At 61.3% G+C, this 17184-nt stretch overlaps 2 protein-coding genes across 4 annotated transcripts; one reads left to right on the top strand and one right to left on the bottom strand.

Annotated features, from left to right (window-relative positions):
- Positions 1-540: 540 nt before the first annotated feature.
- Positions 541-8146, top strand: R3HCC1L (R3H domain and coiled-coil containing 1 like). Its single transcript, XM_066554632.1, has 7 exons — positions 541-1006; positions 1487-2912; positions 6719-6894; positions 7006-7076; positions 7190-7285; positions 7435-7575; positions 7734-8146. Exons 1-7 carry the CDS (start codon positions 909-911, stop codon positions 7787-7789), a joined length of 2064 nt encoding a protein of 687 aa, XP_066410729.1. The 5' UTR covers positions 541-908; the 3' UTR covers positions 7790-8146.
- Positions 8147-9933: 1787 nt separating this feature from the next.
- Positions 9934-14954, bottom strand: LOXL4 (lysyl oxidase like 4). 3 transcript variants are annotated; one of them, XM_066554732.1, is made up of 15 exons: positions 14666-14942; positions 14344-14522; positions 14306-14308; positions 13985-14196; positions 13433-13471; positions 13094-13310; positions 12785-12968; positions 12365-12519; positions 11880-12047; positions 11524-11686; positions 11160-11403; positions 10788-10903; positions 10561-10697; positions 10259-10370; positions 9934-10134 (listed from the first exon to the last, which is right to left on the bottom strand). In XM_066554732.1, exons 1-15 carry the CDS (start codon positions 14940-14942, stop codon positions 10064-10066), a joined length of 2277 nt encoding a protein of 758 aa, XP_066410829.1. In that variant the 3' UTR covers positions 9934-10063. The 3 variants fall into 3 exon arrangements, with proteins under 3 accessions (XP_066410829.1, XP_066410827.1, XP_066410828.1); XM_066554730.1 differs by lacking the exon at positions 14306-14308 and having other exon boundaries at positions 14666-14954; XM_066554731.1 differs by lacking the exon at positions 14306-14308 and having other exon boundaries at positions 13079-13310; positions 14666-14939.
- Between the last annotated feature and the right edge of the window lie 2230 nt (positions 14955-17184).

Genomic DNA, 17184 nt, shown 5'->3' with positions numbered 1-17184 from the left:
CAGGGGGGCTTGCAGTGCCCCCTCCCCTCTGGCACTCGGGCTGCCACTTGCTGAGAAAATGTATAATGCCTCAGTGTTGAAAAATGACTAATCCAGTCCTTGGAAGGTTTGTAGGATACATTCCTTTCTTGCGGTCGATAAAGATAAAGGGGATCGTTCTGCCAGCAAAATTAGTGTATCAAAGAGGGGGGGAAAAATGACAAGAGCTATGGAGACAGAAAAATGGTTGGGGCAGCCCTGGGATGATGCTCAGCATCACCACAGCACCCATGCCTGCACCTCCTGTTCCTGCCCACCTTCGCAGCATGAGGTGCAGGCACAGGCACCACGGTCACGCTAGGGGTACTGCCCTGCTGGGCTTTTCCAGTGGTTTCCAGAGAGCCATGAGAGACTCATCTGTCATGCCAAGGCAAGGGTCTGTCCATCCATCACAGAGGGGATGATGCTGTGTGGCATGGGCAGCCCCAGCCACTTTCCAGCCAGCGGTTGGCCTCCCCTCGCCTTGCTGGCACCACTGCTGCTGTTGGTGAGGGGCCACGGGGAGCGTTCGCGCCTCGGTCAGGGGCTGTGTGCAGGGGAGCCTAATGTACCGGAGGTGCCTCGGAAATGAGAGCCTTGGATGGGTTCCTGGCCCTATTGATCTGCCGGCAGTTTATGCATCCTGACATTCATAATCTCGGTCGGCGCTGATGGTCCAGATTAATGGGCCCAGGGGCTGTCCATCCGTCACTTCACATTAATTACTGAAGAGGTGTTTTTCCAGTGATTTACCTGACAGCGGCCTGTGATGAATCCCCCTAAACGGAGTGGGCAGTGATTAATCATGGGGCCCCAGCCCAGCCCCACTCTGCCTTCCCCTCAACCACAGTGCAGCCCCCCGCACCATCCGTCTCCATAAACCCTGTCTGATGCATATTTATAGGGGCAGGGGGGCCTGGCCGCTTGTGGTGTGCCTGCTTCTGCCAAAGATGATGAAAAATAAATCTCTGTCGGGACGGGGCAGCAGGTGAGCAGGGCTGCATCATGCCATGGTCCTGCGCCAGGGTATCCCTGTGCCGGGGTTTGCTTTCTGTTGTTCTGTGGCTGCCTCAGGCTTCTCTGTGGTTTTTGATGGCTGAGTAGTGCATGGTCTCAGTGTTCTGCTTCACCTGCAGACACTGGGCTCGAGGGTCCCAGGTAGCAGCTGCCGGAGTGGGGCAGGCGCCCCAGTGGTTCTGTCAGGATTTCCCTGCTTCCCCCAAGTTGGATGTGCCCCACCAAAGGCTGTAGGGCTTTGGGGTGCTCTGGGCCCCAAACCCTGTCTGCAGATACGCTGCTGTGGGGCCGTGTTGGGGCTGCACAATCTATCACCGTGTGCCAGTTGCTGAGGGAGCAGGGTGAGCAGTGGGACCCTGAGCCAGTGACCTGGGCAGGGGCTGCTCCCCGTGCTCTCAGCCGTGGGCTGTTGGGCTGTGGGCAGGACAGTGACGCTGTTCTCTCTTGGCAGGCAGGGTGGCACCATGCAGCAGGAGGCGGAGGGCGGCCGGGCGCGCCGCAGGAAGCCCGACATGGCCCTCTACGTGCCCAAAGCGCGGCGGGAGAGAGAGGCACGAGCGGCAGGGGACACCCGGGGGGCCGGGCACTGCCGGGAGCCCGAGAACCACCGGCTGCTGCAGGACCCAGCCTGGGCCAGGGGCGAGGGACAGAGGCCAAGCCCCCGAGCCAGAACACAGGCAGGCAGAGCGGCAAGGAGAGAGGACAAGGTGGATGGCACCAAGGAGCTGCGGACAGCCTCTGCCAGGCACAGCCATAGGACAAGAGGGAGCTGCCCTATTGCACTGGAAAGCCTAGAGGCATCACCCGGCGTGTGTGAGCCATGCCCAGATCCAGCTGTTGCTCAGCACTGGGACAGGCAGGACAAAGCATCTCACGAAGAACCCGGAGAGCTCAGCCACAACCACAGGGTGATAAGGACTGAGCCTGACCCTCCATCCCCACAGAATGCCCAGGCTGGGGCTGTGAAGGCTACCTCTGAGTCTGGGGATGATCCCACTAGCCCAACACCTGCTGCTAGCCCAACACTGGTTTGTCAGACAGGCCTGAGTGGCATGTTGGAGCACTTGGGGGACAGCACCCTAGATCCAGCTGAGGACCTCTCCCAAAGCCTGGGAGAGGCTGTCCTGCAGTCAGCAGGGGTGGGCAACCGTGGCAGGGTGCCCCAGCTGGTGGAGGAGACAGTGGGTCTGAAAGTCTGGGAGGAGGAGAGGGAGGAGGAGAGGTCTCTCCTGGCAGAGCAGAGTGAGGGTTGTGCCACTGGGGTGCCAGAGGAAGAGGGGACGTGGGGAGGCAGAGCTGAGGTTCCTGGGGAGAGCACCTTGTATGCACCAGGAGCCAGCTGTGAACCTGTGTTCCTGGGGGGCAGCATGGGCGATGTTCCAGGGCTCCCAGGGGGGAGCACTCCACAGCAGGGCACGGGCAGCCCATCCCAGCTCCCGCCTGCCATGGAGGAGAGCACTGCTGGTGCTGGGGATCCCAGAGGGGAGGGTGACCTGGTGCCTGCTGTAGTGGAAGCAGGCAGCACTTCTGCCTGCACAGATAGCAGTGCTGGATCTGAGAGCAGCCCGTGGGAGGGAGCACCTCTGGAAAGCTGTGAGCCCCCAGTGCTCCTAGAGCAGCTGTGCCATGGCATAGAGGGGATCTCACCTGCATCCTGGGCCAAGGAGCTGGCAAAGCCAGATGAGGATGTGGGCTCGCTGCAGAAGCACCGGGAGGCTGAGAAAGAAGAGAGAGGTCTCCACAGCAGCTCCCCTACAGAAGGACAGACCAGTGCCAGTGCTGAAACCCTGAGCCAGACCAGCCCAGGTGCTGAGGAGAGCTGGGATGTGCTGTTCAACGATGATGGGGACTGCCTGGACCCACGCCTGCTGGAGGAGGTACTTCTGCAAGCCAGTGTTTGTGGGGATTGGCAGGGCCGGTGGCTGGTGCCTGCTGGGACGTGGGGGATGTGTTCCTGTGCACGGGGTGGGTAGGCTGCACCCAGGGCATGACCAGCCTAGCTGCCTGTGCTGCCTGCTCTTAGAGCCAGCCTTCCCCTGGGATCTCCATCTTCCCCCTCTGTCCCATCCCATCTGGTGTTGCTGGGGAAGGCTGGGGTGATTGCCCCTCTGTAGTACATAAAGTGTGCCCAGTAAAACCTGCTGAAGTGCTGTAAACTGCAACTGCACCCTCATGAAACCAGGGCTAGTGATAAAGAAACGGGCTGAGATGTATGGGATCCCATTGAAACAGCAACGGGATGTTTCCTCGAAACTATGGCTTCTTAATCAGCTGTGGCTCATTGCCATTCCCTCCTGCACACATGCTGCTGAATTTACTACACTTGGCTGCTTAGTGCCAGGATCCACACCATTTTGCTGCCATTCACGAAGAAAGCTCAGTTCCTGCAGCAAGGCTGGATATCCCTTATTGCATTTTAAATCAGTAGTGTCAAACTGGTAATTTTCCTGAAGAAACAAACAACATTAATATTGTTACATCCAGCGTCTGCCTACCCCTGACTGGAAGCAGGGTGTGAAGTGATGGGTGGTGCCTTGATAACAGCATCTATTAGATTAACTCAAGAGCACCTTACTGAGGGGCACAGATCCCACCTTGTCTGCAAGGCCTTGCTTGGGCTGATGTGTCCTCTTGGAGCCTGGCACAGTGCTGAGACAGTGGGACACAGAGGGCTCACATTTGGGGGCCCAAATGGAAGGGTGGAAGGGTGTTGGGTATTCCCATCATTGCATGGCTGTGCTCTCCTGAGCCACTGTCCCTCACCCTCTAGACTGGAGATTGTGGTGAGTGCTGGTGTGAGGAGGACAGCACTGCTGCTCTGAGACAGCTGATGCAGGTGGCACTGGCTTTCTGTGGGCTGATGCCATGGGCATGGCTTTGTCCTCAGGGGAGGAAGGTCAGGGAAGGTGCAGCCATAGGATGCTGTGAGCAAGGCTGTGCTGTGCAGTGCAGGTTCTCACTCCAAGGAGTATCTGTATTGGCTCCCCTACGCACAAGCTCTGGGACAAGTTTGAGCTGTCTAGGGAGCTTCCCAAAATGGGTGAAAAAGAACCTGAAATAGGGATTTATCAAAAGTTGCCTTCTTTGTCCCCTGCAGATTCCTACATGGCGCCTCGTGCTTCCTGAGCCCTCTGAGCTCCCAGCAGGTGGATGTAGCTGCTTGGGGAGGGCACAGGCTCTTGGGAAGAGGGAGCCTGTTGTTAATTAACCTGAAGAACAAGAAAATTAGTAGCGTCTTCCTCGAAACTGAATCCTTATGCAATGCAGATAGCTGGCAGAGAGCAAGATTTATGATGTTCTGTGCGGAGAAGAGATTTCTGATAGCGGATGGCTCTTTAATCTAGCAGGAAAAAAACACCGTAGTGAGCACCACTGGCTGGCAGCTGAAACCAGACAAATTCAGAGTAGAAATCAGTTTGAACACAGAGTAATTAAGCACTGTGCCTGTTTCCTTGCGGGCTCTGTGGACTCTCCATCAGGCGGTGCGGCATGGCAGGGGCCGCGATGCATGCGCACACCCCTCTGACCTGCTGTGGCAGGACTGTGTCTTCAGAGACCAGCGAGATGTGATGGACAGGCTTCATTTTTACTGTTGTCTGTCTGTCCATCCATCAGTGAACCCTCCCCAGGATGCCTGGCAGGGCTGGGGACCGCACTGTGGCTCCCACTGGCTGCCGTGCCCCACAGCTGGGGAGATGCTGGCACGCTGTGTGCTGGGCAGTGCTGGGCAGTGCTGTGCTGGGCTGTGCTGGGCTGGGCTGGCAGTGCTGGGCTGTGCTGGGCAGGGCTGGGCAGTGCTGTGCTGGGCTGGCAGTGCTGGACTGGCAGTGCTGGGCTGTGCTGGGCAGGGCTGGGCAGTGCTGTGCTGGGCTGTGCTGTGCTGGGCTGGCAGTGCTGGACTGGCTGTGCTGGGCAGGGCTGGGCAGTGCTGTGCTGGGCTGTTCTGGGCTGTGCTGGGCTGGCAGTGCTGGGCTGTGCTGGGCTGTGCTGGGCAGTGCTGGGCTGGCAGTGCTGGACTGGCAGTGCTGGGCTGGGCGGGCAGTGCTGGGCTGGCAGTGCTGGGGGACCTGTTGAGCCGTGCCTGCCGCGTGGCTGAGCCCTGCTCCCAGACGGCTCCTGTCCTTCCTGCCCCGCCACACTTGGTGATTTGTGAAGGTCAAGGGCTGCTCCGGCACTCAGTGCTCCTGCTCTCTAATCATCCTCCCGCTGCCTGGCACTACCTGAGTGCTCTGCTCCCTCAAGCAGCACTGCAGGGCTTTATCCTGCCTGGGAATGGCTCCCTTGCTTCCCCGAGCAGGCACAGGGTGCCTGATGAGTGTGCTGCTCTGCATGGGGGTGATGGCAGGGCAGGAGGCTCTGCTGGCAGCTCTGCTCGTTCCGTAAGCTCCATAACTCAGCTCTACCCTCCACCGGCATCCAGCTGCTATGGCAGCACCCCCTTACCTGCCGTGAATCCATCTTCCCCATAAAATTGTCGGAATGAGCACTTTTTATCGACTGAGCTGGCTGGGATTTATGGACTCTAACCTTGCAGTCGTGGTGTGCTCTGCTATGATCGCTTAGGGGATCGGGGTGGGAACCCGCCTGAGTTATGTACCCATTTCTTGGCATCACACCAGCCCCACGCTCCAGGGGAACAGGAGCTGTCAGTGCCTTTGGACTGCACCTGGCCTGGGGTCTCAGCTGAAGGAGGGCAGTGAATCCCCTTGGCCAGTGGCACAGCGTGGTTTGGAAAGCGAGGATTCAACAAGGGATGCCAGGAGGCCCACTGGGCAGAACAGGGTGCAGGGTGACCAGCTGGCACTGGCAGTGCCGTGGGACACAGGGAAACGGGGGCTGGATGCACCCTTGTGCTGTGGCAGCAGGACGCTGCTGCCTGTTTTTTTAAATAAAGGCTGTAAAATGTGCATGGTAGAAAAGCTCTACAGCCATCATCTTTTAGGGCTGGAGAAAGTGCCCCACTGTGAGGTACTAAAGGTGCACAACCCATTTTATCAATAAGAAGATTGAGAAGGGACTTGATTAACATTAGTAAGTGCTGTGATGGGGAGGAGACCAGGGACTGAGGGTTCTTTAATCCGGCGGAGAGGCAGAACAAGAACTGCCAGCTGGAAAGTGAAGTCAGACAAATTCAAATGAGAAATAAAACATTAATTTCTAGGTGCACAGGTGATTAACCAGCAGAACTTGCTCCTCAGTGAAGCACTGTCTTTTTCATCTTGGCTTCTGGGGTGCTGATTGGCTGCTCCAGTGCATGTGCTGCAGCCGGGGCGTGCTGAGCCTGGTGTTTCCATGTAGCAGAGAGACATCAATCTTTCCTCCTGGCCTTACTATCCTGCTCCTTGTTCTTCCCCTAAGGTATTTTAGGTCACCACATCACTGTGGAAGGGGGGGTGTGCTTGGAGATGCATGTTCTGTTTCATCCCTGCCATTCCTACCATGTCCCTGACTTGGCCATCGAGCATGGCAAGTGAAGGGATGCTGGTAATGGGAAAAGCAGGTGCCTGGTGTGAGAACCCTGGTTGGTAACTCCTAATTCTCAAAGCCGTGAATCCATCTGCAGTGCTGGGCTGGGGTGCAGGGGCCTGGACAACTTTCTGGGGAGCAGTTGCCACGGGTTGGGAACTGCTGTGAGGCAGGTGGGCATGGGTTGCTCAGTGCTGTGCCTCTCCTACTGCTGCAGCTCTCAGGGGGTGAGAAGCACGAGGAGAGCCAGCAGTCACCCCGCTTCAACTACTATCGGGCCGAACCTGCTGCTCCAGACATCAGCGACGATGAGCTGCCGCACGTCATCGAGATCTACGACTTCCCTGCGGATTTCCGCACCGAGGATCTGATGCGTGTCTTCTGCAGCTATCAGTGAGTCTGCCAGCACTCTGTCCCTGGTGCTGGGGTTCCCTGCCTGGGCTCTGCTCCACATGCCTGCCCATCAGGTGCCCGTGCCTCGCTGACCTTCCCTCTCTTTGGCAGGAAAAAAGGCTTTGATATTAAATGGGTGGATGATACGCATGCCCTGGGCATCTTCTCCAGCCCCATAACAGGTACTGCTCCTGGTTCAGCTGGGGATGGGCAGAGAGGAGGCATCCCTCTCCCACAGCCAGATTCTGGGCGTGGGGCTGTCCCTGCACGTGGACATGCTGCTCTCTTCCTGCAGCACGCGATGCCCTCAGCACCAAGCATCTCATGGTGAAGACGCGCCCACTGTCCCAAGGCACCCGCGCCTCTAAAGCCAAAGCCAGGGCATTTGCTGGTGAGTGGTGCTGCCCTGTGCCAGCTTGTGCCATCCTGCTTGTGCTGCAACATCATCCTGATAATTGGGGAGGGCTGGGGCAGCCAGCATGGCTCCACAGCTGCCTTGTCCCTCACAGAATGCCCCAGTAATGTCCCCCATCTTCACAGAGTACCTGCAGCCAGCCAAGGAGCGCCCTGAAACATCAGCTGTCCTGGCCAGGCGGCTGGTGATCGGTGCCCTGGGGGTACGGAGCAAGCAGACACCAGCCCAGCGAGATGCAGAGAGGAGGAAGCTGCAAGAGGCTCAAGGTGAGTTTGGAGGGGCTGCAGTGTAGGGGGCCCTTCCTCCTGTATGCTCTGTCTCACAGGGTGCTGGGTGAGAGGGGGCTGCAGCAGGGTGGGCTTCAGCCACTTCGACAGGGAGGTGGGGTGGTGGGGATGTGGCATTGACCCCCTTGTCTCTGCAGAGAGGAAGCGCCTGGAGAACAAGCAGCGGGAGGATGCCTGGGAGGGCCGGGACTGAGCCAGGAGGCTGCACTTTCAGCCCATGTCCCTCTCTGCAGGCGGGCAGAGCACTCAGCATCTCAGAGCTGGGACAGATTCTGCACTGTGTCCAAAAGCACTGGGCTGCTTCACCGAGAGGGCTGAGCAGCATGTGGGCTGGTTGGTGCTGTGGGGATGCTGTTGCTGTCAGGCAGCACTGCCCACCCTGCCCAGGGCAGAACCCCCAAGGCTGCCAGCCACAGCAGGAGCAGCAGCAGGATGCAGGGAGCTCAGCAGAGAGCATGGGGGGCTGTGTGAGGTGGCCCTGGCCACCTGGAAGGGCCTTGTGAGTGAGAGTTTCTGTCCTTTATTTTGCTAATAAATGCCATTTATTTTATTTGCTTGCCTGGGTGGTGGCTCCCCGTTCCCTTCATACCGGGGCAGGGTGTGCGTGCCGGGGGCAGCTGCGCATGGTCCGCGGGCTGTGGGGATGTCCACCCCTCCCAGGTGCTGCTGGTTGTCCCCTGCGGCTGTGGGGGATGTGCAGGCAGGAGGGGTCGGGCAGGACGGCAGGCAGGAATGTGCTGGCAGCAGCCCTGTTTACTTCCGCGGAGCAGCTGCAGCCCTGAACAGCGGGGCCCTTGTCAGAGCATGGGCAGGGCCGTGTTCCCGGCCCCACATGGGGCTCTGATGTGGCCATGCTGCCAGCCATGGCAGGCTGGGGGCTTCCTGCCCTGCCCCCGGGTGGAGGCTGGCACCTGGGACCTGCCTTTGGCTCTGCTTTGCATCATGTCTCAGCACCTGAAAAACTGCTCTGTGTGCCCCAGCACTCCCACCCTGTAGCTCTGCAGATTCTGAGGTTTTGGGGCCTTTCACAGGAGGCGAGGATGGGGATGATGCTTTTCTACCACCACTACCAGCAGTTTGCATGCTTTTGGTCGCTGAAGTGCTCATGTGGCTGCCCCGTGTCCCCTGGCTGTCCCCCAGCTTGGCAGCAGCAGAGCTGGTCATGACCCCGTGGCGGTGGCTGCCTGCCCCTGCGCCATCCGGCAGCGCTGCCAGCTGGGAGCCATCTCGGCTGCCGTTCCCGGATGCTCGTGGCTTGGCCGGTGGAAATTCCAGGGAGCAAAGCTGCTCTCATGTGGAAAACATCTTCCTGGCCATCCAGCATCCCTCAAAGCCCCAGCCTGGCCGGGTGAGCCTCCACCAGCACGTGCCTTGCCACGGTCTCTGGCCTCGGGCCCCTCCAGTGCATCCCTGTGTTCCCAGCAGCAACTCCACGTGCAGGGACCATCACGTGTGGGTGCAGCCTGACTTGTCCTGGGCCGAGGTGGGTGCTGGCAGCCCCCCACTCTGGGCTGGTGCCTGCCAGTGAGGCAGGAATGGACACAGGTATGCAAGGAGAGGGGTGGCACTGCCCCGTGGCTGGCGATCTGGGGAACAGACAGTACAGAGTGTGTTGGTGACATTCCCTTTTATTTCCTGTTATAAGAAAAAAGAGACCACGGGAGGTAAGAAACAGAGAGCAAGAGCACAGTGTTCCTTTGAGGGACAGAGTGGCCCTACCACAGCTCCCATGTCTGGGAAGCTGCCAGGACAGCCTGGGAAAGCCCAGCATGTCAGCTGCATACACTGTGGCCGCTGGGCTGGCTGCCAGCCCATGCTGCCACAGAGCTGGTTGGGTCTTTTTGCATGCACAGGATTAGCCAGTTCAGGGCCATGGGGACCACTGATGGCAAGGCAGAGCTGCTTGATGCCAGCCACGTGCAGACAGCCAGGGAGTTGGTGGCCCTGGGTGTCACAGAGGGAACACTGCCTAGCTGGGGACACATTGCCTAGACCAAATTGTTCCCATCTGGGGACTGGCTTCATGATCCTAATAGGAATGAGTGCAGGGAAAAGAGGAGGTGATGATGGGATTGATAAAGGAGTAGCTCCTCTTCTACAGCACAGTACCCTGCTCCCAACTCACAGAACCTTTATTGAAGACAGGACTGGTGCATGGGTGGCTGGGTACTGTCCTGAGTCTGCTGGAGCAGGGGGGGCTGGGCAGGCTGAGGTAGTTGTCCTGGGGGCCCTGGGGCTGTGGAGGTGAGGCCTGCTGCAGTACTTGGGCCACTTTTTCCAATCCCGCTGGCAGCACGGGCACCCCCAGGCACTCCCCACCACCCCTGGCGCTCATCTCCCTCCTCTGCAGCAGCATCAATAAATACACAAGTCTGCAAGTCCCTGAGCTCAGTCGGGTGCTGCCAGGGCACAGGGGCCAAGGTGCAGGAGTCGGGCTCTCCCGTGGGACCACGCCAATGGCAGGGGTTCACACGAGGTTGTTGGCCAGGCGCTCCCGTCTCTCCATGTCGCTCACCACGTCGGCACCGTAGGCATCACCTGGGGAGAGTGATGTTGTGGGGGTAGGTGTGCGTGTGGGGGCACAAGAAACCTCTGGCACCCCCAACCTCATCACTTCCCTCACCCTGCCTGCCATAGCCCCTAGGCTCCCATCCCTCCTTACTTGTGTGGCAGCCATGCATCCAGACACGCTGCCCATCATACTTGCACTGGCACCTCATCACGTTGTTGGAGAAGTCCGACTCAGCCACCTCGTGCTTGGGGTTCACGACCACCTGGGGAGGGCAAGAGGCAGGGCTGGAAGCACCTCTGCTGTGCCCTGGCCAAGCAGGGCTGTGGCACGCACAGCAGGGTACAGAGCAGCACCCTGATGTGCAGGGTGAGGGATGCTGTTGTACTCATAGAGGGGACTCCCCAGCCCTGAGATCTGGTAGGCTGGTGTCCCCCACCCCTCCATCCCCATACCTGGAAGGTGTAGCTGCCTGGTGGCACATCGGTGATGTCGATCCACTGGCAGTCGATGTCATGGCGGTAGGTGTCCCAGCACCCCACACTCACCCCCTGCTCACCAAAGTTGGCACAGGCAAAGCGTCGCTGAAGACCTGCAGCAAGGAGGGAGGTGAGGGAGGCACAGACAGAGCCCCCTTGGGGAGCAGAACTGGGCCACTGTCAGCTCTGCAGATGGCACCTACCTTCGGGGCAGTTGGTGTCTTCCAGGCAAAAGCTGGCCTTGTGCCCCTCGGCCACCTTGGAGCCATTGAGCGTCAGCAGATCATAGTGGGTAAAGACCTCGATGCTGTGGAAGTGTCTGTGGGGACAGGGGCTCAGCACAGGACCAGTGCCCGGCCAGGGAGCACGTGGCTGTCCCAGGCAACCCCGGCAGAACTTCCGGCAGGGCAGCACCCAGGGACTCAGCAAATTACAGCCCTGAAGCCAAATAAAGCCGTAATGACAGTGCTGGCTCAGACGCTGTTAATTACCCCGGGTGGGACGGGTGCCACCATGCCCTGCCTGGCCCAAGGAGAGGACAGCTCCTTGCCAGCCCCTGCCTATGGGACACTCACCGGTGGCACTGGTGCCAAGTCCAGGCATGACGCCCCATCCTCGGTCGGAAATCGGCTCTTCCCAGGTTGTGGATCTGGGAGGAGAAGCGAAGAAGGCGGCGGTGGCCGTAGGGCCACTGCATGTTGTCAGCAGAGCGGGAGAGGCAGCGCTCCTCATGGGCACAGTACAGCAGCCCCAGGGGGCGGTCCTCCAGGTAGGCTGTCTCCTGCACCAGCTGGGCGTTCATCACCAGGTCTGGGGCATCTGGAGGGCATCAGCGGGGATGGAGAAGGTGATCCCCACCCTGCATAGCACCCCCTACTCTCCTCCAGGAGAAGGGGGGTGCCCCCTCCCAGCAGTACCCCATGGGCTCCTGCTACTCACGGGCAGTGCAGGTGACCCCTGCTGAGAAGCGTCCCCCGCCGCTGGGGCAGTGGACAGGGCCATGGCGCTGGCACTGCTGGAGGGCCAGCTCGGTGCCGGCACAGCGCACGCCGCTCATCACAACCTGGCTGGCACCGGGGCTGCCTGCCCAGTACCACGTCTCCTGAACAGAGGAGGAGCACAGTGCTTGGGCCAGTCCTTGCAGCCCTTGCCAGTACCCACCTGCCTCCTCTCCTGCCCTAACACTGCCGCCACTGCCCCCACTGTCCCATCTCAGAGTCCCTGGCCACACCATGCCCACACTGTCCATCCTGCAGGACCCCTGCAGTCTGGCCCCAGGCTGGTACCCCACTCACCTGGAGGGCATGGCTGGCAAAGCCCAGCCCCAGCTGCCTGCAGACCACCATGGCCTCGTTCAGGCCCCACTGTGCACCACACACTGCACCCCACTGCAGCTGCCCCTGCACTGGCACCAGCACCTCCACCACGCCTTCCTCGGGGTTGCGGCCCCCAGCCAGCCGCACCTGTTGGCAGAGAGGGGCAGAACTGGAATGTGGCACAGACCGGCAGCTCTCCCACCCCACACTGCAATGGGACAAGCAGCCCTGCACATCCAGCTGAACATCTCCCTCATCTTCCTCTTCCTCCTTTCCTCCCTACAAGACCAATTTTGCCACCAGATCACCCTGCAGGGCCCCATCAGGATGCTGCTCTGTGTCCCCCCATCCCCTGGGTCACCCCAGGGCTGCTCTGAGCACCCACACTGGGCATAGAGCTGGGGAGCAGGGACTGTGCAATGGGGCTGCAGTTCAACAGGCCTGGGAAGGAGGCAGGGACTCACCTGGCTCTTGAAGTCCATGTAGGGCATGTGGCAGCGGACAGCAGCATCAGCCTCGTGCCGACACCCATTCTGCTCAGCGTCCTGGAAGTGACACTCGCCCAGGGAGCGCTCATGGCCAGTGCACTGCACATTGCTCATATGGATGGGCCCCAGACCTAAAGCACAGGAAGGGTCAGTGCTCCCTGCTCCATGACCATCCTGGAGCAGGACCTTCATCCTCCTTCCCCTGGTGTGGGCATTCTTTATGGGAATGGGGCTGCCCATGGCAGGAGCAGACAGGGTAGCCTCATCCCAGGGCAGGCTGGAGCTGCGTGAGCATCCCAGGATTGTCCAGCAGGGCACATTACACCGGTTGATTTCCCCATTGTACCCCTCCAAGCCCAGAGGTTTCCCAAGCCCATGCTGTAACACCTGCCTCACCTTGTCCCATCCGGGCTCCCATCAGGGCCTGCTTTGCCGTCCCATAGCCCAGCTGCCGGCACACCACACTGGCTGCAGCCAGGTCCCACTGCTTGTCACACACGGTGCCCCACTGCCCATGGCGCAGCACCTCCACCCGGCCCTCACCAGCGTGGGTGCCCGCTCGCAGCCGCACCGGGAGCACCTGGGCACGGAGAGCAGTCAGTCAGCAACCAGGGCACAGCCAGCCCCCCCCTCAAGTGCAAATGGGGTGGCTGAGTGCTGCTCAGCCCTGGGACTCTGAGGCTGTGGAACTCTGCAAGGGCTCACCTTTCCTGGGGCGGTCTTGTTCTTGCCCTTGCCCGTGCCCTTCTGGAAGGCAGGCCCAGGGAGGCAGCTGACGATGGCGTGCATGCCGTGGGGGCAGGCATGCTGGCGGGGGGCTGGTGGGGCCATCTGCACAGGGCAGCGGGCCAGGTGGGGCTCTGAGCCCTGACACCGCACCCTGTGCACCCAGAAGCTGTTCTTCTGGCTGAGGCTCTTCAGGCTGCCAAGGGAGAGGAGAAGGGCCAGGGTCAGCTCAGGTGCCAGAGACTCTCTCCCACCCAGTGCTCATGCTGGGCGCCCATTCAAGGTGCCCTGCCCACCATGCACAGTGCTGAGTCCTACCTGGAGTTAGGGTCCTTCAGTTTCTTGTTCCAGAGCTTTCTGTGGGTGTACAGAGCCAGGAGATGAGGGAGCATGCTGACACTGCCCAACTCTGAACCCCCTGCCCCATCATTTCTGCCCTCCCTGGCAGGAGATGGAGACCCCAGGGTACGTCATATTCTCTCCCCACTGGCAATTACTGTGCCAAGCCCGTCTGTACCATGTGTCCCAGCGGGACTGTGCGACTCCTGGCACCCGTAGGGGCTCATTATAGGTTGTATTTATAGTTCCAGGCTGAGACGGGGTGGGAGGGACCAAGGGACACTTGTCTTTCCTCTCCTTTGTCCCACACTTTGCCAGCCATGATGGTGACCATCCCCAAAGACCTCTCTCTGAATGCTGTAAGCCTAACTGACCCTTGTCAAAGGCCAAGATGGGGATCCAGGCTGCCATACCGGCACCTCGCACACCCACCCATATGTGCAGCCCTCCTCTGACCACTCCTCCAGTCCCCACAGTGTGCTCAGCCTGCCCCCCATGCCCAGGAGCAGCTCGTGTCTCCCTCATCCCTACCGGTAGAAGCTGGTGTTGACGTGCTTCTCCCGGGGGAAGCCCAGCATCCCGCACACCACGCGGCTGTTGTTCCTGGTCCAGTTGGCATCACACACCTGCCTCCAGCGCCCGTTGTGCTTCACCTCCACAGCACCCTCTATCACTGGCATGCTCAGCTTGGCCCGTGCCAGGATGGGCTTGAGCCGCACCTCCTCCAGGGTTAGTCCCAACACCTGCCACAGTGGGCATGGCGTGGGCCTGGGGCTCCCGCATCGAGGGCAGAGCATTCAGAAAAGGGCAGGGGAAGGGTTAGTGGGACGTGCTCCAGTCGCCCTGGTGTACCTGCTGGCCACAGGCACACACCACGGGCCCCCACTCACCTCTCCCAGGTTACCAGCAGTGGTGGCCTGGGGGGAGTTGCCAGGCAGGCGCTGTCCTGAGCACACCACACCAGCATCCTCGCCATGGTGGCAGTCACTGATGCCCCAGCCATTGTGGGCACACTCTGCCAGGGAGCCTTCACTGCCCCCGCATCGCACGTTGTCCAGCCAGATGGGGCCTAGGGACACAGCACCACAGCCCCATGCAGTGTGTCCCGCAAGCTGTCTGCACCCACGGCCCTGTGGGGAGGCTCCCACAGCCAGCGGGAAGCACGCTGCCCCCGTGGGGACCCCCTGCCCCCATTCCCCACCTGCCCCGTACCTTCCCCTTGGCCGTAGGTGGCACTGTGGGTCCAGGTGATGGCTGCGCTGTAACCCAGCTGTCGGCAGGCCACCGTGGCCGCATGGAAGTCGAAGCCGTCATCGCACACGGTGCCCCAGCGCCCCTGGTACAGCACCTCCAGCCGGCCCTCTCCAGCTGGGCCCCGGGGTCCCCCCAGCCGCAGCTGCACCGGGGCCAGTTCCTGCCTGCTGGGGGCCACCCAGCACAGCACCAGCACCAGCAGGACGTGACTTGTGCCAGTTGGCATCACCATCATCGTTCTGTGAGTGGGATGCCTGGGGACAGACCAACAGTGAGTCCTTGGGGACCGTGGCAGAGTAGGGGTGCAGCTGCAGCCCCCCTGTGCCCCAGGAGCTGGGCAATGGTGGAGGGATGTCATGCCCTCTTGCATGGTGGTGACATCCCTGTCCCTGTGCTGTGGGGGATGCATGGGCTGGTCCCTGCCACACACACAGCCCCAGCCCTACCCCCTTCACCAGGTAACCCAGCTCTGACACAGCCCTCCCAGGCACTGACAGCCACGGGCAGCCCCACCAACATTGCCCTGTGCTCTTGTTGCTTCCTGTCTGCCCCATGTTTTGGGACATGGGTGAGGGCCCCCTTTCATCCTCCACTTGCATTCTCTACTGAACAGCAGGATTCTCTACTGAACACCAGGATTCCTCCCCATCTTGCACACAGCCCGGTCCCTGTCAACTCACCTCTTCCCCTACATCCTCATTCAGAGCATTGGTGGGATTGCTGACCCCCCTTCAGGTACCCAGACCTCCCCTCCCGGGGCCACCTCTGGCACTCACCCTGGCAAGGGATGGTGGTGCCGGACCGGCAGCGGTGCGGGGCAGGCGGTGGCGAGGGACACGGTGGTGGCGAGGGACACGGCGGTGGCGCTGGCAGCAGTGGATCCCGCAGCTCCTGCCTCCCACTGGGCACCGCCTGCAGCCGCTTTTATGGTGCGGCGGGGTGGGCCGACCCGAGGGGGCCCCCCGCCCCCCCGCCTCTGGTCTGGAGCCCAGCCCTGCTCCCTGCCCACCCCCGGCCCTACTCTGCCTCACCGCACACGGGGGCAAACCTGTTCCTGTCCCAAACCCCGTCCTTTCCCCAGCCAGGAGGATCTGAGCTGTCCCGGACAGTCCCTGCGTGCCGTGAGGCTGCACCTCCCCCGAGTCCAGGTTCCCTCGGTCAGGGATGCTCCCCTCGCTGGGCTGAACCGCAGCCAGGCACAGCACGGGCTTTCCTGAGATGACGAACTGCTGTGCCGGAGACATTCCTTGCAGCTTCCCACCCACGCACTGGTTCGAGTGGGTGCACGGGCACAGGATGCCTGGAGGTGCTGCAGTGGGGCCGAGACTCGGGGGGCACAGGGACCACGGCAGGGTATGGGATGGTACCGTGAGCCGGAGCACAGCTCTCCCAGGGCTTGGGGCATCACCTGTGGCATTCATAAAGCAGGCTGGCTGTGAGGGTCCTCAGGCTCAGCGCCGCTCCGTGGGACGTGGGGACCGGTGATGCGCCCCCACCTCCCGCCCGACCTGCCCCGGGAGCAACCTCGGGCTTGGGGTGCCGCCAGTCCCCGGGGCACCCCGCTGCCCACACGCCCGCCGTGCCCCGCCGTGGGATGGGGATAAACAGGAAACCCAGTGCCCCGGCCGTGCCCAGGGACCGGCCAGGAATGTGCCGGTGGCCACCGGACTGTTTGTTTGGAGTCAAAGCAGCCGGATCCTGCCGGGAGGAGCCAGGATCAACACGGCCGGGAATAGCCCGTGAGCTCATCGCCACGTCTCGCAAGGAGCCCCAGCACCTCTGGGTGTGCAGGGATGCACGACTCGGGGTCCCCCTCGCAGGGCGCTCTCATCCCAGCCCTCTGCCTCGGCCGGGATCGGGGCAATGTCCTGAAGCTGCGATGTGAATGGCTGGCCAGCCCCAGAATGGAGGCCACGGAAAGCCCTGGGGAAGGGCAGGGTTGGGGCCAGCAGTGGAGCCCGTGACTCATTCGTCTCGACGTTTTGGAGATCAATTGCTTAAGTGTGAATCCAGGAGCCTCCCCCGAGCTCCTCCCCCGGCAGATGCTGGCAGGGGCGCGGGCAGGCGGGCGCTGGGTCCCGCTCCCAGCTCTGCCTCCGCTCCGGGCACAGCAAGAACAGAGAGGTGCGGGGGCTGGCGGGCTCTGCCCCTCTGGGACCTGCCAGCTCTTCTCGCAGCGGTACGGACACTGTGTCCTGCCGCTCGTGTGACCGCGGCGGGCCGGAGGTGTCCCCCTCTGCCCTGAGGGGTCAGCCAATGCCCCTCGTCTCCCTGGGGGCTCACAGGGTGCCAGCACCTGCAGTCCCGGGCAGCCAGCAATGGCAGCAGCTAAAAATACACGGCCGGCAGCAGGGCAGCCCCGTGCGCGGGAAGCTGTGGGCGGCGGGCGGGCGTGCGGGGCTATTCTCAGAGGGCTGCGGGACTATTCCTGGCCGGTCAATATTGATTCAGCCAGCTCAGGTGCAGCAGCTCACCCT

This window comes from Molothrus aeneus, chromosome 8 (genome assembly GCF_037042795.1).
Source record: "Molothrus aeneus isolate 106 chromosome 8, BPBGC_Maene_1.0, whole genome shotgun sequence".
NCBI lineage: Eukaryota > Metazoa > Chordata > Aves > Passeriformes > Icteridae > Molothrus > Molothrus aeneus.
The sequence above is the reverse complement of the archived record's forward strand: the minus strand, read 5'-3'. Positions and strand labels throughout refer to the sequence as shown.

What these genes read in the sequence shown, in the direction of transcription:
- R3HCC1L (XM_066554632.1), top strand. Translation starts at nt 909, where the DNA reads ATGCATATTTATAGGGGCAGGGGGGCCTGGCCGCTTGTGGTGTGCCTG. An exon ending in CTGTCGGGACGGGGCAGCAG is followed by an intron (nt 1,007 to 1,486) that starts GTGAGCAGGGCT and finishes CTCTCTTGGCAG; the next exon opens with GCAGGGTGGCACCATGCAGC. An exon ending in CAAAGCCAGGGCATTTGCTG is followed by an intron (nt 7,286 to 7,434) that starts GTGAGTGGTGCT and finishes CCATCTTCACAG; the next exon opens with AGTACCTGCAGCCAGCCAAG.
- LOXL4 (XM_066554731.1), bottom strand. Translation starts at nt 14,939, where the DNA reads ATGGTGATGCCAACTGGCACAAGTCACGTCCTGCTGGTGCTGGTGCTG. An exon ending in GAAAGGTGAGCCCTTGCAGA is followed by an intron (nt 12,969 to 13,078) that starts GTTCCACAGCCT and finishes CTCCGTGCCCAG; the next exon opens with GTGCTCCCGGTGCGGCTGCG. An exon ending in ACTTGGCACCAGTGCCACCG is followed by an intron (nt 10,904 to 11,159) that starts GTGAGTGTCCCA and finishes CTGTCCCCACAG; the next exon opens with ACACTTCCACAGCATCGAGG.